General features: G+C 37.8%; 4 protein-coding genes across 6 annotated transcripts; 2 read left to right on the plus strand and 2 right to left on the minus strand.

The window, feature by feature from the left end:
* Positions 1-2,360: 2,360 nt before the first annotated feature.
* On the plus strand, positions 2,361-8,332 carry LOC124299905 (protein obstructor-E). Of its 2 annotated transcripts, none has more exons than XM_046753334.1 (4): positions 2,361-2,524; positions 3,863-4,267; positions 5,259-5,472; positions 7,358-8,332. In XM_046753334.1, exons 1-4 carry the CDS (start codon positions 2,485-2,487, stop codon positions 7,416-7,418), a joined length of 720 nt encoding a protein of 239 aa, XP_046609290.1. In that variant the 5' UTR covers positions 2,361-2,484; the 3' UTR covers positions 7,419-8,332. The 2 variants fall into 2 exon arrangements, with proteins under 2 accessions (XP_046609290.1, XP_046609289.1); XM_046753333.1 differs by lacking the exon at positions 7,358-8,332 and adding an exon at positions 6,137-6,663 and having other exon boundaries at positions 2,362-2,524.
* A 379-nt stretch (positions 8,333-8,711) lies between these two features.
* Positions 8,712-12,975, minus strand: LOC124299904 (ATP-binding cassette sub-family F member 1). Its single transcript, XM_046753332.1, has 5 exons — positions 11,590-12,975; positions 11,191-11,416; positions 10,426-11,071; positions 10,162-10,340; positions 8,712-10,091 (listed from the first exon to the last, which is right to left on the minus strand). The coding sequence occupies exons 1-5, from the start codon at positions 12,744-12,746 to the stop codon at positions 9,597-9,599; spliced, it is 2,703 nt and encodes a 900-aa protein (XP_046609288.1). The 5' UTR covers positions 12,747-12,975; the 3' UTR covers positions 8,712-9,596.
* A 2,201-nt stretch (positions 12,976-15,176) lies between these two features.
* On the plus strand, positions 15,177-19,023 carry LOC124301341 (PHD finger protein 12). Of its 2 annotated transcripts, XM_046756258.1 has the most exons (6): positions 15,177-15,572; positions 15,668-15,867; positions 16,015-16,289; positions 16,709-17,652; positions 18,271-18,596; positions 18,746-19,023. In XM_046756258.1, exons 1-6 carry the CDS (start codon positions 15,525-15,527, stop codon positions 18,753-18,755), a joined length of 1,803 nt encoding a protein of 600 aa, XP_046612214.1. In that variant the 5' UTR covers positions 15,177-15,524; the 3' UTR covers positions 18,756-19,023. The 2 variants fall into 2 exon arrangements, with proteins under 2 accessions (XP_046612214.1, XP_046612213.1); XM_046756257.1 differs by having other exon boundaries at positions 18,271-19,023.
* Positions 19,024-19,320: 297 nt separating this feature from the next.
* On the minus strand, positions 19,321-22,428 carry LOC124301347 (ras-related protein Rab-35). The gene is made up of 3 exons (XM_046756267.1): positions 21,999-22,428; positions 20,767-21,191; positions 19,321-20,389 (listed from the first exon to the last, which is right to left on the minus strand). Exons 1-3 carry the CDS (start codon positions 22,048-22,050, stop codon positions 20,261-20,263), a joined length of 606 nt encoding a protein of 201 aa, XP_046612223.1. The 5' UTR covers positions 22,051-22,428; the 3' UTR covers positions 19,321-20,260.
* Positions 22,429-22,834: the final 406 nt, after the last annotated feature.

Consider the following 22,834-nt stretch of genomic DNA (forward strand, 5'->3'; position numbering starts at 1 on the left):
TTTCTACGATTCATCTGCGCGTATAACGCGCTTCCGTGACGCAATTTATTGTAAGAATGTGTAGCTTCGACGGAGAGAAAAAAAAGTCACTCTGCAAAGAATGTTGTATCTGTGATTCTCGGAAAGCTGGCTCTCGTTTTTTTTTTTTTTTTTTCTTGGTTTTATTTCACTTCACAAATTGCGTAATGCGAAAGGAATCGTTCGATTAAACTATATGCATTAAGCGAACCTCAAAACTGAGCGGTAGATTGAGATCTGAGTATTTGTGATTACCTGTTGAATCCGTTTCGAACCCCATCGTTCTCTTTCATTCGTTTTAGGATGCTTCTGGAGCTATCTGGTTTGAGAATCGAGAAGCCGACTAGATTCCAGAAGTCTTGAGTTCACTCCATTTGTTTGGCAAGGAAATTTTGTTCTCGCAGAATATCACCGTTTTTGCAGTGAACGGTACCAACTTCATGTCAAATTGAAATACGTGTACGAGTATGTAACGAAAGAAAAAAAAAAAAAGAAAAAATGAAAAATTATGACACAGGTATAATCAATCATGCGCTATAAGAAAAATGAAGCCAAAAACCAATTGGACCCATTATCTAAGTTTCTTTTACCTTTGCCCGTGTGTTATGTAAAGCATATTATTATATACCAATTCGATGTCCGTAAAACGTTATTTGTTTCCAATCTTCTGGACCACGTATGCATGAGTCAAGCTACGTAAGCACATGGAAGTATGTAGAATGTAAACTTAACTTCCTTGTGCGTGAGATATTTATTAATTTGTTCACGAAAACAGGTGCCACATTTGTTTAAAAATATTTATTCGGAATCACGCAATGTGACAAATTTTACCACATATAGACATCATCTTCGCTCAATCGGACACAATCTTTGACTCTCCGCGACTCCGGTATGATAGATATAAGAATCAACGTAGCCGCCGCCGCGAGCAAGCAATTTATTCGGAGGTAGTTTTAAACTATGAACGATTCATCCGCAGATATTCTATACCCACCGAAGGTAGAGTTCTTCAAGGACTCTCTGCACGGATTTCTCCTTTCGCTGAAGATTCAACCTGTCGCCAAATGTTCCTCTCGCATATAATCTTTCACGGCTACCGTATCGTGCAGAAAAGTAGATGCGTTGCAATAATTCAGTGATCTCGGGCATCTTTAACTGTATATCAGCAAAAAGCAAAGTACGATTATGAAGTAATCGGCGATGCGGGTTTTTCGATGTTTCACAGTACGAGCATCGTAAATACGGGTACCATGTACACTGCGCAGGGATAGAACTACCGTTTGATTTTCAATTTGAATAGGCATAACCTTCACAACCGACGTCTAACACAGCGCGGATTATACATATATACGTAGATGAAAGAGAGGAATAGATTCTTTGCGCATTGCGGAAGGCCGGCATGAATATTTATTCGAATGAAATTCGATTTACTAGAGCATGCCGCCTCGGGGCGGGAGCCTGGAGCTGAGTCAGTCGATGACTGTGATCGGGATGGCCTTCGTCTCCTCTAGTCCTGTTTTACCTTTTTGCATGCCGACTTTATACCCGCCACATAACGTATAATATCATCTATGCACCCCCACCACCTGATGTTAAAACGGACCGGAGCCTGAGACACCGAAGGAAATACTTTTCTTCGTAACTTTATCTTGGGAAGATATCCAAACGGGCTCAGACCCTTCGCCATAACCCGATAGTCCAGTCTTTCAGCGTCTTATCAAAGGCTGTAAATGCACAAGGAGAACCAAAGGCGCATTATCCAGCGAATAACTAATTTAGGCAAGCCAGCTGAAAACTTGGACAACTGTGAAAGGCTCCAAGCACACGTGCTAGATCGCTTCGAGGGACACATGTACAAGCCCCTCGAATAAGCAAGTAGTGAAACGGACTTGAGACTCCCTAAAACCAAGGAACCGTGTCCTGCAGCAATTATTGTAGTCCGTGTCATTCGGACCACCTTTATAGCCCGGAGCTTTGTGCCAGCGGGTTTGAGGTGTTTTTTTTTTCCTATTTCTCAGGCCCAACGCGGCCTACCCGCCCATATCGAAGCCCGAGGCCGGTTCAAGATCATTTCTCTCGAGATGAGATGGAACAAGAATGAAAAGTCCTGCGGTCCTTAACGAGCGGCCTTTAAATATGTCCATCTAAACATAGTGGAAGTTTTTGCTACATTATGGTTTCCCCCAAATCCGGGCATTTCGATATTGTATATTTTCAGTCGAGCCCCTCTTTCAACAATTCCCAAGACAGCCCGAGAGAGGCTTATCGTTAGCCGTATGGAGGGGGAAGAGGCACGTGACCAATGACTTATATAAATGTGGGCACACACAGGGCGCCAACACAGTCTTTCGTGCCAGGGGCTGGTGACTAGCTAGTGATTTTTTTTTAATTTAAAAATAAAATAAAAACAACAAGATTAAAAAAACGTTTTCTTTGACCTAACTTTAACACATTCAAGAACGCATCATGAGGTCGTACTTTGTGCTAGCGGCCATCCTTCTCGCCGGTACGTAGATTTGATTTGAATACATTCGCGAATGCGCGTCCGAGATTCAAATTTTACTGTACAGTGTGACCCAGTGCAGCGGCAAGTGTGTGACAAGGGTGCAGTAAATATATATATTTATTCCTTCAATTCGGTACATTATTTTATTAATGTAATTTTTTATTAATGAAAGTAATTCCGTTGGTAAAATAATCCACCGAATCCAAGGAATCGAGGAAGATAAAGAAAAAAAGAAAAAAGAAAGATAACAAAATCGCGAGTTTACTTACAATCGAGAAACCTTACTTCTAGCATATCGCGGCTAACAGAGAATCAAATAAGAGTGTTTCACTCATTACTAATAGCTTTTTAACGACTGGTTTCGCCGAACGCTGCACTTACCGGCCTGAAAAACAACCGCCTTGTCGCACTTTCGAAATTTGTTTTTCTATGAAACTTTGAGTAAAAATGACGAACCCACGGTTAAATGAGTCAATATTAAATGTAGCTAAAAAATTAAGAGTAAAAGGCGGGAGGAATTGGACCGCATAAGAAACGAGATCGGGCCCACTTTTCGGCCCAATTTGTATCCCACTTTTGTATATAATGAATATGAAAGCGAGCATAAGTTACATACGCAGAGGTATTTTCGTTTTGAGACGGAGATATCGTACACGTACATACTCATGCGCACGAGTGGTATAAGGTATAAGGTATACGTATAGGTATAAATACCTACGTGGGCATTTCTGAGGTGCGCACTGCGAGTGAACGGGATGCTGAGAGACCGCGATCGCGAACCGGGCCTAAGAGTGAAAGTGTCTGGCGAAAGTCTTTGTACAGCCAACCTTACGTAAGATATTTAGTTATTCATAAGGCCCAGCCTACTCGGAGTCGCGCTCATATATGCTCGTTAGATAATAATTCGAGAGATGAAAAGAGAGAGACAGAGAGAGACGCATTGCCACATATTTCATGCACGATTCTTCACCCAGTTTTTACAAGCCTCGCGGACCGCGCATAATCAGGAATCACCATTGGCACGTTGTAATAATTTACATCCGAAGCGACGATACATGCATAATTCATCGAGCATGCAGAACCGTTCTTCGCAGTTTACTGATCCATCTTTAGCCGTGCAGTAACCGGCTGGTATATAATTCACTGATCGAGCGGTAATTTTGTTATTATATTCCACACGACTCGAGCCCGGGCAAGAGGAAGAAAAAAGAAACCAGAGATCAAAATAGACGCCGTGTATCCTGTTCGTTACGTAATATTGCAAACTATACCCTTTCCGTTTGATCTCTCAGTCCGCGTATATTCGCTCATAATCTATTGACAGTAAAAATCTTTCAGCCGCCTGCAGTGCTCAGGAGAGCTTCAAATGTCCCGACGACTTCGGATTCTACCCTCACCAAATTTCCTGCGACAAGTACTGGAAGTGCGACAACGGAGTCGCTGAACTCAAGACCTGCGGAAACGGACTCGCCTTCGACGCGACCGACAGCAAATTCTTGACCGAAAACTGCGACTACCTTCACAACGTAAAGTGCGAAGAGAGGACGCAGCTCGAACCGGCAATCAGTGCCCCGCACTGCTCACGCCTTTACGGAATCTTCGGCGATGACGACAAATGCGACGTATTCTGGAACTGCTGGAACGGTGAAGCTTCCCGCTACCAGTGCAGCCCTGGACTCGCCTACGACCGTGAAGCCCGTGTCTGCATGTGGGCCGACCAGGTCCCCGAGTGTAGGAACGACGGTACAAATATTTTCCAATGTCGCTTATACACGTTTCGACGACAATTTTTAACGTACTTGATATTTTTTCCTCTTGTATATACATCATCGACGGCACGGTTGATTTGACCCAATCGGAAGTCCCGTGAAATTCCCAAAACAGTAAAATCACGGTATATAGAGAAGTGCAAAAATTTGGAGAACAGAATATCATACCGGACATACTTTATTTCTGTGACTTTGGTCAATAGACGCAGAACAGAGTTCGAACCGTTCTAAAAACGGTATTTCAATAATATCGGTTTCACAGAAGATGAGTTTAAATTTTAATCGAACAAAACATGTGCTTGCAATGTTTTCGTTTTTTTTTTTTTTTATTTTACACGCGAGTCGTAACGTTTTCGAAGAATTAAACCTTGATGAATTAGAACGCTGAAAAAAAGTACAGCTCACAATTTCGCCCGACGATGGAAAGCGTGAGTTTGCCCGACACCGTGAATTCACCAAAAACCAGCGAGTAGTACGATCCAACAACACGTCAGCCGGGCGAGTAGAAAACGAAACAGCGATCAGCCGCGTAGTAGCAAAATCTTATACGGTCAGCCTCGGTTGCGAGAGATGCTGGTCGGCCGGATGGGTGAAAACGCGCGTGTCAGTCGGAGTAGTAGAACCGTGCCTAATCAGCCGCAGTACGCGGACGGCGAGCGGTTAACGGCAGTAGTAAAACCGCTGTTAGTCAGCCGCGAGTAAAAGGGCCAAAAGTTCGCGTGGCATTCACTTCAATAATATCAGCGATGCCGTTGAAATGGCATTGCCAAAATTCGAATGTCATTTTACCGCGAACAAAAATCTTGCGGCGTATGACCGGACTATTGATCAGTGAATCACAAAAACATGCGCACGAATCTATAAGGAGAGAATAATTGACGAACATTGTAATTAAATATCCACTCATGTATTTTTGCTCATCAATCATTGACGCTAAATGGACTATTTCCCATCCGTTATTGCAGAGGTTGCTGGAGGATTCACCTGCCCAGCTGCCGGCGAAGTTAGCGGAGCTTCCGGAAGCTTCTCCAGACACGCTCATCCCGAAGACTGCAGAAAGTATTACATCTGCATGGAGGGTGTTGCCAGGGAATATGGTTGTCCCATTGGTACCGTATTCAAAATTGGCGACAGCGATGGCAGCGGCGCCTGCTCAGAACCCGAAGATGTTCCCGGATGGTGAGCAATAAATTAAATTTCAGCTACCGCATACTGGTGATATTTCTGTCTTAAGGTATACATGTGGTTTTGGGAATGTAGTTCTATGTTCTCCCTGGTAATTACTCTCACGGTATTTGTATACTTATTGCATTTTTAAAAGCGTCCATACTTTGTCAACTGTTATCTTATTCTTCGATGTCTATTTTCTCTCTCACACTTTTCGTTTCTTCTAAAGTTTATTAGGCGAAAAACTGAAGCACGAACAATTAGCATGTCGATGAATGATGTAGCCGGTTTTGTATGCACGTTTACTGTCTCTCAATAATCGTGCATCAAAATACGGTGCTAAACGTGGCCCTCGACTGAATCTGAACTTATTGTCAATTCATAGTGTGCCTAGCTTCGACTAAACACAATTGTCTTAACGTGCGTAACTTTCTATTAACCATTAATCTTGGAATAATACCTCTGTCTCTGAGGCGAAGGACCGAATTGCATGAAAGCGGAAAAAACCTACTATATGCTTATAGTAAGAAAGCTCGCCGTTCAAGAGTTCGCGATGTTAATTTTCTTACATACTTGGCACGTTTTTGAAAGGCATGCGAAGCTTAATCTCGTTCTAACATCCCAGTTGATGCCCACGTATGTCCTTCATTCCCCGATTTCCGGTTCTGCTTTGCAGTGAGGATTACTACGGTGATTTGGACCTGAAGAGCATCAGAAAGAGCGAACTCTTGGCTGGAATCCAAAGCTCGGGCGAATCCCGAAACACCCCGAAGCCAAATCAGAGCAAACCCAGGCCCAACGCCTCCGTCCCCGCCAGGCCCTCTGCCCCTGTCACGGAATAATTTATTTGAACGATCACGAGTAAAAATATTAAATTGAGCAAAGAGTACTCGAGAAAGAGTGGGGTCCAGTTCTTAAATTATTACTACTGATATTCACAATTTGAATTTTGGTTTGAAACACTCTGAACTACGTTCTATTATTATTTTTTTTATTTTTCTATTTTTCTATTTTTATTTCCTTGGGCCCGTGACATCGAATCTTTTTGTAATAAATAACATCGACAAAACTCTTAATTGATGTACACTTGCAGCAACCGAACGAAAAAAAAGAACTCCCCGAAAAAAACCCTGAACCCACCCCTGCTCACGTATTTTTAAATAAAAAGAAGAAAACACAAAATAAAAAAATCTCAAAAATTAATCACCGTATTTTTCTTGTTTCGCTTCCATTACACGTTCACATAATCTCTCTATAATATGTATTTTTTATCCAATCTCCTCTCTATTGACTGTATTTTATTATTTTTTTTTTGTTGCATGTTATTATAGTGATGTGGTGATGTGAAATGTGTGTAATACCTGTCTATTTACCTCGTTTGTGACTACATACCTACTTAAATAATGTCTATTATCACTATTAAAACTTTTAATTCTAGGTATTCTCGTAGTTCCTCAATGTCTTGATTTTAGACGTTGTATATGCACGTTCTTCGATTTTACTAACGTGTCTAATTTCATCTGTTGTCTGCGGATCTTTTTCTGTGCTAATATTCTGACAATATTCCGGCATCGATGACAAGTCTGAAAATGATATCATCATTAGCCAGATATTGCTGATCAATTTTCTATTACCTATTTAGAATTTTATACAAGTCGAGGTAATATCAATAAAAGGGTAGGTAGATGGATAAATCTCTCTTATAATATTATCATGACTCGATCATGAGAATACTCATCATTTCTTATAGCTTTCTCAGAAATCTTTCCGCTAAGGTAATATTTATGAATATCAACCACATTTATATTTAATTGCTAATTATTCGGGTAAATCGTGCGTAGAACTAATAGTACGAAATTGATTGGAACGTTCTAAATTTATAAATACATTTCTTCAGTGAGGATTACTATGGAGAAGTCGATGTGAAGGCTCTGCGTAAGCTGGGATTCAGAAAATAGAACACTGTAGTTCCAACCATCACTGACGAAGCTCAAGCAAATGCAAAAGAAGATAAAACCGTCTGTAACAGTACTGTTTTACTTAACCTCCATTTTATGTAAACTGCATCTCTGGTCACGCTCTCTAGCTGTTGCAGCCTTCTCGCTGCAGTTCTCATGCATTTTTTGCCTTATTTTATGCATTATTATTATTATTATTATTATTATTATCATCCTTATTATGATATTATTATTATTTTTATTATTATTATTATTAAGAAACTACTCCCAGAAAAATAATCATGTTAATCGAATAGACATTTATCTGTTCGTGAACCTGATAAGACAATTTATTTGCTGTGAAGTTCAATTTTTATCAATCTTGAATAAAATTTAGTAACCAAAGTAAATGATTGATTGACGAATTTTCTTCGGCTAAATAAATTTTTTAACAGGTACAGCATTAGATGACAAATTTTTTTCTGGGTGTAGGTGTTGATATGTTGTAAATAAATTGAAGAAACTTAATGAAAAAAGTAAGATGACTCGAAAAAACTTATTCATTCTCAAAGCATTTCGTTATTTAGTTATACGATACTTTTTTATCAAACGCAAATATCGCACAGTTTTTAAAACCAAAATTTTACATTTACATGAATATCAACGGATTCATTCAAATCTCCTGGCACATTTCTTTTCCCGTAAAACCAATGTCGTCTACAACATGCAGAGTACGCTATATCTAGGTATACAAATATGCGGAAATATCGTGTGCAACGTAAACAATCTTTACACATTTCTAGCTTCGCGAATATTTTCGACAGAACAGTACTCGAACATTATTGCACGCATTAGTGGTTTATGATCGGTAGGTTTAGAATGAACCCGCCGCACGAAATACTTCAACTCTCTCTGAAGACAGACGCTAATAATCTTTGTAATGGAAAAAAACGATTTGGTAAATTCTATACACAGGCATGACTTACTAATGCTTACGCGTGCCTAGCGATTCTGTTACAAGAGCTAAAAAACAAATATTATTGTGATGCTGATAAGCGATGAGTTTTGTAATAATTAGTTTTTTTTTAATTTTATTTTTATTCTTTACAACTGAAACGCACCGATGTAATTTTATTACTATAAAGCGAACTTATTTTACATGAAAATACATATTTAAAAACTTGAGCCCCTTCCCTATTGTCATGTGCATTATATTCGTATTTATACAATACAGTATTATTGTCGACATTCACACTTATTGGGAAGAAACTGATGGAACTTTACAGGGTTTTTGTTCAATAAAAACTCGTCTGATAATCGAATCTCCAATAATTTTTACAAAACCACAGTTACAGCATATCAAAGAGTCTACAATATTGATAAAAATAATTTAATCTTCAATATTTTACTATTTTCTTGCTCTTCTTTTCTTCAATCGATCAATTGCAATATTTATTATATTCCTAACTATCATATAGATACAGTGCGACACGTTATCCGTCCCATACTTCTTCAAACCTGATTCTTATCTACACAAATTCATTAAGGCCGATTGATTGAAATGTCTTGCGTTTGTGTAAAAGGCTATACAATATGAAATGAATAAACTCATGTGGCACCTGGAATCATTGGTTGCATACAATGATGCTGATCCTTTTTTGCATGAATTGTCTATTTCATTTATTTCGTCGACAATAAAAAAAAAAAGAAAACTCCCACTGAATGAAAACAAAACTTTAGTTCTTAATTCGAAGAATTTTTGTTTCATCTTCAGAAATTAGAGTTTTTTTCAATGCTGGAAGCCACAAGGTTTGTGCATCACTCAGTACTCTTCCAAATAAGGACCGGATCCACTTTCACAGCTCCAAATGTTCAATAATTCGCTTAATAATTGGTAAAATACTCGGATTTCGCATGGGTAATTAGGAAGACCATGCTGGACTTATTTTCGATTTTTTCTCGTTAGTTTATGTTTTTCATTATACGTACAAGATTCGCAGATGGCTCCGGTTTCCACAATTTTTTATATGGGGGAATAAATACGAAGCGTTTCTAATATTTTCAATCTTTTTTTTTTGTTGATAGTGCTAGTCCAGAATCATTGTTTAAGCCCAGTTACCTAGAGATTCTGCACCGACATTAATCTCTTCATCCAAATAATTTTTTTTTTTTTATCTAAATGCTACGAACTGCAAACGGTCACTGCAAGACTGCCGCGTTGGCAGCAATGCTAGGATTATTCACAACCTCCCCGAGGCTTTCCAAAAGCTCTTTTCTGTAATCGTCGAAGTCGCCGTCGATTTCGTTGATTCGTTGATCTTCAATGACGTATAGGCAACAACTCGTCTCACGAATGAGTCGTTCGTCATGAGAAACTATGATCACACCACCCTTATATTCGTTCATAGCCTCGGCTAAAGCATCAATTGATTCAATATCCAGATTATTCGTAGGTTCATCGAGAATAACGACATCAGGAGCATTAAGGCAGAGTTCCGCTAACGCAACGCGCGCTTTCTGCCCACCGGAAAGATCTTTCATCTTTATTGTATGAGCGTGGGAACTTAATCCAAATGTTCCCAATTGTTTCCTAGCTTTTTCATAAGGCAAATCGAAGAGTCTCATCAAGTATTCCGACGGCGTTTCTTCGGCTGTCAAGTGCTCTCCAGAATGCTGATCAAATTTACCTATCCTCTAAAAATTGAGGAGTGGTTAGTAACAAGCTAACCGACAGTTTCAATAAGAAAGCTCATGTTTCACATACCAAGCGATGATTTTTAATCAAATCTCCTTGTTGCGGCTCAAGCTTTCCAGTTAAAAGTTTTAAAAAGGTTGACTTTCCAACACCGTTAGGGCCAACGATTGCTATTCGAGAGCTCAAATCTATACCAAAATCTACATTGATAAATAACGGTTTCTGGCCCGCATAAGCAAACGTCACGTCTGAAATAAAATATTCTATGTTAGATAGATTCATATTTACTACTAAACATAAATGTCAGTATAAGTATCAGAAAGATGAGTTTACTATGCAGTCCAAGGATAGGCGGCTGCAATGGCGGTGGATCTGGGAAGCTAAATTTGACTAGATACTCCCTAGGCCTTTGCAATAATTCTTGGGGTCCATTATCATCTTCTTGCTTTTGTATTTTCGATTTGTTTTTCTCCTGTTTCCTAGTTAAGGCTTCCTTCTGTTTTTTCTCAGCCTGTTTTTTACTAGATCCCGAAGATTTTAAATCTCTCAACCGTTTTTCTTGCTTTTCCCAAGCCTTAATCTGTTCTTTACGCTTCTGAACGTACATTTTTTTGAACATACTATAATTTCCTTTATAGTAGTATAATTTCTGCTGATCCAAGTGTATAATGTCTGTGCATACATTGTCCAAAAAACTCTGGTCGTGAGATACTATCAGTAAAGTTTTCTTCCAAGCCTGGAGATAATTATCCAACCAAATAACAGCGTTTAGATCTAAATGATTTGTCGGTTCATCAAGTAACAACAGTGTTGGCTCTACAAAAAGAGCCCGAGCCAATGAAACACGCATTCGCCAACCACCGGAGAAATTTTTTGTTGCTCGATCTTGCATAGCACGACTAAACCCTAGACCAGCTAAGATTCTACGTGCTCGAGGTTCTGCTGAGTCAGCGCCGATCGCCTTAAGTTCGTCATAAACCTTGAAACAAAAGAAAGGAAAATGAGCTATCACCGGAAAGTTGTAATAAGTGATACCTAAGTTCTGTAGTAATTAAAATTTGAAATAAATGCGAGTTAACCATATTATATGTATAATACCTCCTGAAGACGTTCCTGAACCTTGGTATCACCCTGTTCTGCTTTTTCCTCTAGTTTTTTGCATTCTCCCATTAATTCTGTGCGCTTTACATCAGCTTTCAACACTTCTTCTACAGCCGGTGTATCATCTGCGACCACTTCTTGTTCGCAGTAAAGAATATCTATGTTTGGTGGTATGGCAAATGCTCTTTGTGCTATATGGCGAAGCAGTGTTGTCTTACCATGTCTAAAAGCAGAAAGTTAGTTAGGAATGGCTAAAGCTTCTTGTATAAAAATTTCGCATCTTCCAGACACAGGCACTTACTTATGTATCAATATAAAATTCAATACAAAAAATGGCATGGTCGTCAAGTGATCCATATGAAACGCTTTGTTCAAAATAGACAAATATATGCTTACCCATTAGGTCCGACAAGACCGTATCTTCTTCCTTGAGCAATTAAGAGACTAGCATTAGTAAAAAGATCTTTTCCTTTGGCGGCGATGCTGAAATTCTCAACTTTGATATCGACTGCATTATCTAGCTGCTGTTGGCCTCTGCTTTGATTTATACTCTGCGATACGGTAAAATTGGATTCTAATTCGCTGTGTCCTTGGCCACCTTTCTTTGTCATAAGTTCAACAGTAGCTTCATATTCTTGTTGTTTCTTCAATTTCTTTTTTTCCTTATGGGTCAACTTTACCACGGGTTTATCAATGGTTACTTCAGGCAGTTCCTCCATCAGCTTATCGTCACTTATATCTGTGACAAACTCTGGCTTTTTGCTATTCTTCTTATTTTTCTTACCCTTTCGCACCATCTGAGCAGTATATACCTTTTCACCATCCTCATCTGGATCTTCGGAGCCTAGCTCATCGGATAAATCTTCTAACTTGTTCTTGACTTCTTCATCTTCAAAGCGCTCGTCTTTCTTAGCATTCTTTTTATTTTTCTTACCCTTATGCTTTGATTGGACAGAACTTGCTTTGCTGGTCGACTCCGCCTCTGATCCCTCATCGCTCAGTCGTGCGATTTCTTTAATTTCATCCCCTGAATTATCGGTGTCAAAGAAATCCGTTTTTTTATTCTTTTTGTTCTTCTTACCTTTTCGGGTCATCGGAGTGGCAACATTTTTTTCTACCTGTTCATCATCAGAGTCTTTGACGGCAAGTTCGGAAATCTCCGCTTCTTCAGCAGAGTTTTCATCGTCGAATAAGTGACCTTTTTTAGCGTTCTTCTTATTCTTTTTGCCCTTTCGAACCAGCTGGGCAGCGTGAATTTTTTCGTTTCGATCCGCGTCCGAATCTTCAACGTATAATTCGTTCTTTTCAGCCTCATCTCCGGAATTCTCATCGTCAAAAAAGTCCCCCTTCTTCGAATTTTTCTTATTTTTCTTACCCTTAGAAACCATCTGGGCACCATGCGTTTTTTGACCAGACTTTTGGACTGGCTCTTTCACGCTCAATTCGGATATTTTTTCCGTTATCTGCCCCGCATCATCGTTATCATCGAAGTCTTCTCGTTTTCCACCCTTTTTGTGTTTCTTACTTTTTGACACCTTTTGGGAAGTACTCATTTTCTTTTTTGTAAAAATCAACTACGCAATCCTGCGACTATCCTAACCATAAATCCGGACCACAGACAACTGGATCCTCATGGTCACTTATCGCTCAAGACTCACTACCTAATTGAAGTTGTCGACGATTTTCCAGTCTTCTCACAACCAACAGCGAAAACAGTACTCAATCGCACTAGCTGGTGTTTTACTTTTGAAGCTAGCTTCAATATCCTTCTCTCTAGTTCGAATAGTGCTGCTACGGGTAGCGGTTAGCTTCCGAACCTTCCAATCACTAGCTTGCTTACGTGCGTTGTACCCGGAGCTAGTCTATATAATAATTTTTCGATGATGAAGGCACACCGGTAAAAGGACTCACTTACCATCACGAAAACCGTGAATAATACAGAGATAATAGTCTTATTTGTTGAGCCGAGAGATGTTTGTTTTTCTGAGAAAATGAGAAATTAGGATAATTGGATACACATAAGAATAAAAAGAACACATATCTAAACAAAAAATATTCAATTCCATAGTATGAGGCAAATTATATTGACTGCAACCAAAGAATATGTGTTTGAAACAATTAATCATTTGCAAAGCACTAGTGAAGTAGAGAAAAAGGACAGTTGCTACTAAAAATAATACAATCAGCAGAGTGACAGTTACACCTATATGAATGCACTGACAAGGAGAGGAAAAAATTATTGTAATCCTTAAAAATATTATATAAATACTTACAACATTCATTGAACGCTTGTACAACATCCTTTACTTACTATACAGCCCACGACTTTGGTCCCCACGCGTCGTGCGCGGCTTGGACATGCTCCGCTTTTTCTCAGAACCAAAAAGTATGATATCAGCGCGCAAAAAACGCGGTCAAACTTGAGCACTTCATTGTTTGTTACTAAATTCACTGAAGAACTGAAGGCTCAAAACATCAAGAGTTCTTTACTTTTTTATATTATACCGTATGAAAAATCGTCGTACAAAAGGCGCATCCGATACGCGTGATTAATCTACGCGCAAAGATGAGCCACCGATTAATCTCTCGAAAAGACCTTGTTGTATTATTATTTGCCGGAAACTCCTGTAGAAACACAGTCTACATCTACATCTTTTTGAATCCAACACATTGCAATCCAGATTGTCGTTCTCCCATGAGAATCGAATCTGCGAGAAAAGTAGGAAGGCATGCATAGTGTGTGGCGGAATGGTCGGTAGTCGTTTTCGAGCGCCACATCTCTCACTATCTAGCGTACTACGGAACGTGATAGATGACCCAGAGATGCATTTTTCCCATTCAGCTGATTACAGAAATCAATCGAATGAAATGACGATTGATATTGACTTAATAAAAGAATGGAATAAAAAGTGAAAAATAGTTGCCTACTGACAAGAAAAGGAAAATTAGACATGGTTGAAATTTGAACACTCACAAATTGATGGCTAGGATCAACAAAACATATTCTCAGAATTTCGTAGGAAAACGTCGCATGTCCTTGAAGATCACTTCGGATGTACGATGACTTACATTTTGAGATGACGTTTTGTTGAACCAAAATCTGAGATGAGGTTTTGTTAAACTCATTAGTCGAAATGGTCTGAAAACTTTTATACCGAGTCCTTTAAGTCTTTAAGAAGATGAATCTCTGAGACCACTTAACGTTATGGATTACAAAAGTTAATAATATCGCGGTAAATCGCAACTTTCCTACCCCTAGCCAGATTCCCTGAACGGACCCGCGAATGAACGAATATGTTGAAAAGAGGCACACTCACACGCACATGCATAAACTCCGCAACAGATCAGTGCTTGTTATCACCCCATCGAATTTTCCAATTCGAATTCACCAACCTGATGTTCGATTAACAGTCAATGATCAACATTACCTTTGAAAAAGAAATTAATTTCCCCAGCCTTTTCGACTCGCGTTCATTTTATCGATTCAGCGCTGGTAGCACGGCGCTGACCGTTAAAATTTGTACGGATTCGAAGATTCTTTCAAATTTACAACCAACTGGTGACAACTGCCCAAACAATCGAAGAGCAGAAAGCAATACAACATTTCACCGAAAATGAGATAGTAAGAAAAAAAGAACAACTTCCCATATAGAGATAAGTCCGACGAAGAAAACTAAAGTTTCACATGACATGAAACTCACCTTCATCGCTTACAGACTATTCTAATTTCACTCACTCGTTCTTTCCTTTGACCACACGTCTACGATTTTATCGGATGTAAGTTTGGTCAAGATACAGTGATCAATTCGATCTGGATTTCGTAGCGTCGAAGTACGTCCTTTCCGTTGCGCTGCCCAAAAGCGACTGGCGCCGCGCGAATGCAAATCCGATGGGAGAATTTCGAGCGAGAACAGAAATACTGACAGTGTCCGATATTCTAAATACATCTGTACTTATTGATTCGCTCATGTCAGGTGTAACTATTAATATGAAGTATGTATGTATATGCAAAAAATATTTTGTTTAAATTGTACAATGGTGATCGATAAACGAGGTCGCCGTGCGCTCGATTTATTATCCTGATTTCATTGCTAGGCCTTCAGTCAATCAAAAATGCTCAGGAAAAAACTGGAAAACAACGAGACAGCTAGAACCGTGTTGCGGTTCGACCTGTGGGTCGAACATCATGGTATAAGGTGACAGCGGCAAAGGTTAAACATCAATGGTTGCCGATGATCGAAATAGCGTTTGTTTGGTGTTGTTTATTTGAAACTCTATTCAACCCTATTTCGAGTCGTTTAAACAATCCTTGGACATAGTTCGACGGTAAAATGAGTACCGTCGAATACGACCTGGGCACAGCCGGCGGGCTCATGCCAGTGAGTAACATAACCCTAAACTATCTCAACGGTTTTTTGAAATTGTAAATTATAATCTTCGCAGTTGTTCAATTAGCGTGTTTCTACTTCTACAGCAAATCCAAGCTCTGATAGCGCCCCCCGTATCAGAGGAATCAAAAACAACAAAAACGAAGAAAGATAAAGATGAAAAAACTCATCCATACTTCAAGCGACCCGGCCGAGGTCACAATCGAGACTCTTGTGACGCTTGTCGCGATGGAGGAGAGCTCATATGCTGTGACAAATGTCCAGCTTCGTTCCATCTCCAATGTCAGTGAGTGTCCTAAGATATCTGTTGTCACACAATTTGCAGTCAAGTTTGCAATGCGAACAACGGAATGACTATAACTGTACTAAGTTTAACATTACCCTGTTGTTCGAATTTTCTACTTCACCTTGTGAGTACTTCTGTTATTTGTAGCGACCCTCCGTTGGACGCAAGGGATATCCCAAACGGAGAATGGATGTGTCATGCCTGCCGTTGTGCGGATGTTACTAAGAAAGATAGTAGTGCTGGTAAAAGGAAACGGCGAAAATCAGCCTTGGAAACCCTAGCATTGGCTGCTTCCCTCCTGAATCCAAGAGAATTTGAACTTCCACGAGAATTGCAAATCCCAATCACATTCCCTGGAACAGACAAAATAAATCCTTCAGCTGGTAAAAAAGGAAGGCAGCAAAACTCTTGTACAAACAATGGCAAGTTTCAGCTATTAAATGCTTTTATTCGTATTAACAAACTATGCTGTTCCTTTAATAATGCTATCATTTTCCAAGTGGTAAAATTCTTTTATCTCCAAGTGACTTTACCTGACAAAAATCTGTAGCAAATAATTGCCCTACAACAAAGCTTCCTGGATACTTGTTTGGACATTATATTGACTCAAAATTTGGAAACAAAATATTGTGACTGAAAATATTAAACAGACATTACTATTTATATCTTTATGTATTTATTTATTTACTTTAAAACCAATGGGTAAAGCCCAAATTGTTCTCCACAGACAACTTATCTTACTAACGTAAAAGTAAATACAGAAAATCTTTTGTTACACCCAGTCTAGTACTACAAATTATCGTATTTAAAAATCTATTTTATATCTCATTTCTTTTATTAGGGAAGAGTCACTGCTTGGATAATGGGTTGATGGTGCCCCTGCCAGCTCGTTTATGCTTTGAATGCGGGAAAAGTTGTCGGAAAGCGCCATTGATAGTTTGCGATTACTGCCCACTATATTTTCACCAGGATTGCCTGGATCCTCCTCTTACAGCATTTCCAAAAGGACGTTGGATGTGTCCCAATCATCCGAACCATTTTATAGACCAAAATTTACTGCCATCATGTGGTGCTACAGAGCGCCTTAAATTGTGGGATAAGTATGCATCTAAGCGGCTGGATCAACAATCTGTAAAATTGGAATTTCTTCGAAAAGCCCGAGCAACTAATCCACCCTTCAGGGTTAAAGTCAAACTCAATGGAAAAACCAGGGTTCAAGTGCCAACTGCGGTAAAATATCACTATGCGAATCCACCAGAAATTGAACCAAGTAATTTGTATAGAATGAATGATGTAATTCAGCCAACAATGCATCCGACGGAAACGTACAGATCAGAAAAATCACATAATGAACCAGTTAATAATGGTGATGTTATGTCGGACGTAGAAAGCAATCTAGAAAGTAAGCAGGAAAAAAGCAGAGTTAATCAAAGAAGTACAGATGATACAGATATAATAGATAGTTCAATTAGGTATTCGAAAAATATAAGCCAACACTCTGTCAAAGAGGGAGTACAGCTACTGGAGAGACCAGTCTTAGAAGCTTTAGCTCAACAGAGATTAGAACAGATATTGAATCCGATGGGAGACGATTATATGTCTGTTCATTGCCAATCTAGAGCAAGAGCTGTGGTGTTTCCACTGAGTCGAAAGCCAGGAACCCCGACATTCATGACAAGTAGAACACTCAGCATTGGAAATGGAGCTGACTGTGATTTATTATTATCCAAGTATGGAAACTGCCAATGCACGTCATCTAAACATGCTGTCATTTTTTACGATGAGGTAATACACCTAACCATTGTACACTCACATACTACTTGGTAAATTGTACATCTACAAAAGTTTTTTTCTGTAAACAATCTAATAGCACTCTTATCAACATATTCAAAATCCATTTATTCATTTAGTATGCAATGCAATGTTTTTTGTTTAACAAACTGACGTGTACAATTATACTTAATATTAAATTTTAATATCATTTTATGCATTATTTGTATCTTTGGACTTATAATTATAATAATATTTCATTTAGCACAAACATTTCATGAAAATTTTGCTTTCGACTAATTTAAGATGTATACCTAATTGGTAATTATTGATAGATTGAATATGCTACTCTGTATTGTCAACATCCCTGATGAGTCACTTCAACATTTCACTATCGCCTTAAAATATTTCGTTATAATATTTAAACGCTCAAGGTATAATACTAGGCAACGATGTAAAAATAATAAGAAAGTATTTTCCTCTAACTTCCATCAGGTATATTGGAATGAACACCGGGCAATCCCGATTCCGTACGTGATTTTGTATTCACTTGATACCCATAAGTAAACATTAAAACGAACACTTTTCCCGTTCAATATTTATCACATTATTTTAATTATCTTTTTTTTTCAGACTACTAATCGTTACGAATTGCTAAACTACAGTGAGCATGGGACTACAGTAGATAATATTTTATACTCTTGTGATTACGCAAATCCGGAAAGGACAGAAAGTGAAGGGGAGGAAAAAGCAAGAAGCATATTAAGTAAAGATCAAGAAACTGTAAATGCGATAAAAAATATTGCCAATAAAAACAAAGCATTATTGCCAGAACGTGAGGAGACAAAAGTTTTGTGCACATGCAGGCAATTGAATCACGTGAATAACAATCACAACAGCAGCTATTTGGAGGAAGGATGGGAAGGCAGTGCATTGGTAGCTCATGGCTCAATCTTGAGGTTTGGTTGCCTTGTATTTTTATTTAGTACTGTTGATCACGTTTTGATTACGCATTGAATCAACGTAATTGTGTATTCTGAGAGATGTAAATACGAAATGTAAGATAAAACAAAACTTTTATAATACAAATAATTTGAATATATTTCAGACAGTTATGAAATTCGGAGAAAACTCGTGGCTATTGTTACAAATAATTTTATTTAACCTTCTTTTGGAGAAGACAAGTGATACAGTTTATTTAAAAACAAAGGATGTAAATATGGTGATCGCCCATGTATTTACATGTTTAAAGTGCAATTCTACCCACGAAGCTTTATCTTTCAATTAAATTTTGTGTGGTTAACAGGAAATTCTTTTTGTTCTCCAAAGATATTGCAATACTGCCAATTCAGGATATGTTCTTTGTTTTTAGACTCTCAATTGAAATATTTGGAAAAAAAAATAATATATATATAACCAAGGGAATTCAACTACACATAACGTCATTTTTCTATTTCCTATTTTGCCTATGTTTTTCAGTTTTGCCTTAATTTTTGAGATCTTGCCAGATGAATTTTAATAAAATATTCTAGTAAACGGACAAAACAGCAAGTATCCTGTGTGCCAAGTTCACTTGTGCCATACTTGATATTTATAATGTATAGTTTGTTTGCAAGTATGTGGTACACATTGTGTATATTAACAAGTTAAAAAAGGAAGGTAACTAATGAATAAATAATTGGCAACTGTAAAATGCGTAGACGCCTATTTTATTTATAATATAAATGTATAATAATTAATATTACAATACAATTCTTTATTATTGTATAACAATACAAGAGTTTGAATACACTTTGTTGAGATAGATATACTTAGGCATGGTCGAGACTGGCAACAGTGTATGTACATTTTTCAAGATGAAAGTTCAAATGCCAATTAAAGATGTGCGTTGAAGGAGAGGAAATAAAATAAAAATTAATAGCAATAATTAATAATAGTAACAATATTAGAAACAATAGTATGTACTTAATTGCAGCACTGAAATTGTAATGGGAAGCTGATGTGTACTACCTTGACTATCATACATACCACAGATTAATACAGACAACTTGTGCTGTGGCTGAACATGACAAAATTGTCTGTGACGGTGATTTTATCAATATTTTATTGATGTCCATAAAGGTTTATCGATTAAATTTCTATTTTTGTTACCGTTTAAAAATTTTTGAACTTTTCTTTCTAATAGTAAAATTCAAGCTCACGTGGAGAAGAATAAGCAAATTTCTAAGCTCAAGTTCAAGAGAGCCACACATTATTGAACGTCGTATTTCAAAGAACTACATTACTGGTTTGTACTTAATTTAACACACTTATCTAAAGTACTGCAAGGATTTCATGCCCTATTTGTTTATCATTTGTTTCGTTCCTTCCAATTCAAAATGTGAAGTGATAGTCTTCGTATTAAATGAACAACTAACTACCCTGCTACGTTACAGAAATTTGCTATAAATAAAATCTGGAACATCATCTTGTTTTGATGTTCATCGGTAACATTAGTTCTGTCTTATTCTGCGCTATTTTATTGTAGCAAATAATAGTTGGAAATGGTGGTAATGTTTTTTGTGTATATATATGTATATATATACATACATATATATTTAGTATATGGGTATGTATATTATTGCTAACAACATTTGCGTCTATGTTGCTTAGTACTTTTGCTCAAGTTTACGGTCTCCTTGGTTTGTATAGCTTGACGTTCCTTCCGTTCCTTTTTGGTTCTTAACACTTGGCGTGTAATAGCCATAAACATCTAAAAGTACATAGGAAAAAAATCAGTCAAAATACTTTCAACGGTATTCTTAAATGTCATGGTATTATTGTTGTCAGTAAAACTGCCATGTGAATCTGATTTCATAAAACTGTTATAGATAAGCATTCCAACTACTTGAAAAAATGGATTAAAACAAAACCAACTGACTAGCAAACGGTAATGAATCGTACTGAACCATTTTGGATGTCACTTCATACAAAGAATTCATCTTAAAAGCTATACGTACTGTATTTTTTCTTCATATCTTTGAAAATAAAACATTATTACTAATGAAGTGAATCAACTCTGAACTCAGTATATGTTTAAATTGTCACTGTAATTGTATCAAAATAGCAATTAACCGATGCATTACAAACCTCTTCAACATTGATATTGTCTTTTGCAGACGTTTCAAATAATTGAATTCCCATTTGAGTAGCAAATCTCTGAGCGTCTTCTGTAAGGACAACTTTGCGGTGTGGGGCATCGTTTTTGTTGCCTACTAATACCCTGTTGACCACATCACAATTATGTTCGATCTCATGAAGCCATCTTTTTACATTCGCAAAAGAATCCCCGCTTGTTACATCGTATACTACTATTACTCCGTGTGTTCCTCTGTAATAAGTAGATGTTATCGTTCGAAATCGTTCTTGACCTGCAGTGTCCCATATTTGTAGCTTCACTCTTTCCCCGTCAACTTCTACCGTCCGAATTTTAAAATCCACTCCTATTGTCGTAATATAACTGCCGGAAAAGGTGTTGTCCGCGAACCGCAACAGCAGGGAACTCTTTCCTACACCTTTAAAAAGTAGACATCACGTTCTCTTTATGATGCTCCCAGCTATTGTTATCATGTGTAATAAGCTCGCTGATCCAGCGTTACTATTGATTCAAAGATCTATTATACCAGTCTTAAATTTGTTAGAGACCATCAATTGATTTTCAATATAGCAAGTCAAAATTATGCAATGTTGGTGTAAAAGGGTGAAAGAAATCGAAGTTTTGGAGGCCGATATTTTCAATGAATAATCATGTCGCCGTACTTGTTTAAAAAAATTTCAAAATATCTCTTCGATGGTATATGAAATAATGACTAGTCTTCACATGAATAGCTTTAGAAGAATATAAACTTGAAAGTGCGTTCTTGATCTGTGGGTCTATCGGGACAGAAAATAGTTTACGGATTGTACAATTGTTTGTATGATGATAAATTCTTGTATAACGTTTAAATAGTAGTTATTCAAATAAATGTATGACACATCATGCATGCATTCAAGTAACCCTTGACCCAAACGCAAATTACTAACATTTTCGGGTTTAAAATTGATTGTCATCCCCATGTGAAGAGTTAAAACATCATGCTTGGGAAAATTTGATACCTACAGGTGGTTTGACATCTTGTTTGCTATCTTGTCAAATATTGAAAATTAACTGATGTATGAAAAGTATTCACGTGATATGTAAACGAGAACGGAGAAATGTAAGTAATGAGCGTTAAAGCCATGTGTCATCGTAGGACAAAGTAGCGGACGAATTAATCGCAGCAAATTGTAACGAATAAACGAAAGTGAAATTTGGAATGAGGAAAAAGTGAAAAGGAAATTACCACTATCTCCGATGATCAGCAGCTTGAACAAATGATCATATTCGCGGGCCATTTTCTTACAAACAGCCCTCGAGGCGAAGATTAATGCTGTTTAATTGTGGTGTTGAGATTTATATTCCGTTGTTATTGTTCAAGAGGCACAACACGCACCCCTACATACAGATATCGCGGAATTATATTATTCAGCACTTCCTACCAACACACAATTGTAACTAAACAAAATGGTACGGGGAACGAACGAGAACAAAGTGAGAAATACACCTATGATAATAATTGTCACTTCAAAATTGAAAGATCGCCATGTTCCTTTGACGTGATATCACCATTCATTATCGCTATCGTGAAAAAAAAAGATCTACTCTCATTTAACAGGACGCCCATCCCACATCAGCTCATCACCAACGCCATTTTTCTTTCCGCACACAAATGTGACATGTACGCATGCCTACATACGTAGCTGTACACATCTCATGATCTAGGGACCTTTTGTGTTTGCATACTTATACCAGTTTCTCCAGGCTGCAGTGAAGGCCCCAGCTTTTCCTTTTTCCGCCTTTGCGCAGCATTTTGATAAGAAAAAGCCGTTGAAAAATAAGGAAAATATCGCAGTGGTCCGATAAGTTTTACGTACGCTACCGTTCTTTATACCGATGATTACAATGACGACACTTTAACTTTATCATTTCCATTGAAAGAAAGTTTCTGAAATAACATGTATAATTTTAACGATAGAATTAAATACGGTAAAAACTGTTCAGTACATTTTGAACGCGATAATAATTCTCTTGAATACCTGCTGCAGTCAACTCTTCCACGAAGAAATATCGATCTCAAAA

Source organism: Neodiprion virginianus, chromosome 3, assembly GCF_021901495.1.
Source record: "Neodiprion virginianus isolate iyNeoVirg1 chromosome 3, iyNeoVirg1.1, whole genome shotgun sequence".
Taxonomy (NCBI): domain Eukaryota; kingdom Metazoa; phylum Arthropoda; class Insecta; order Hymenoptera; family Diprionidae; genus Neodiprion; species Neodiprion virginianus.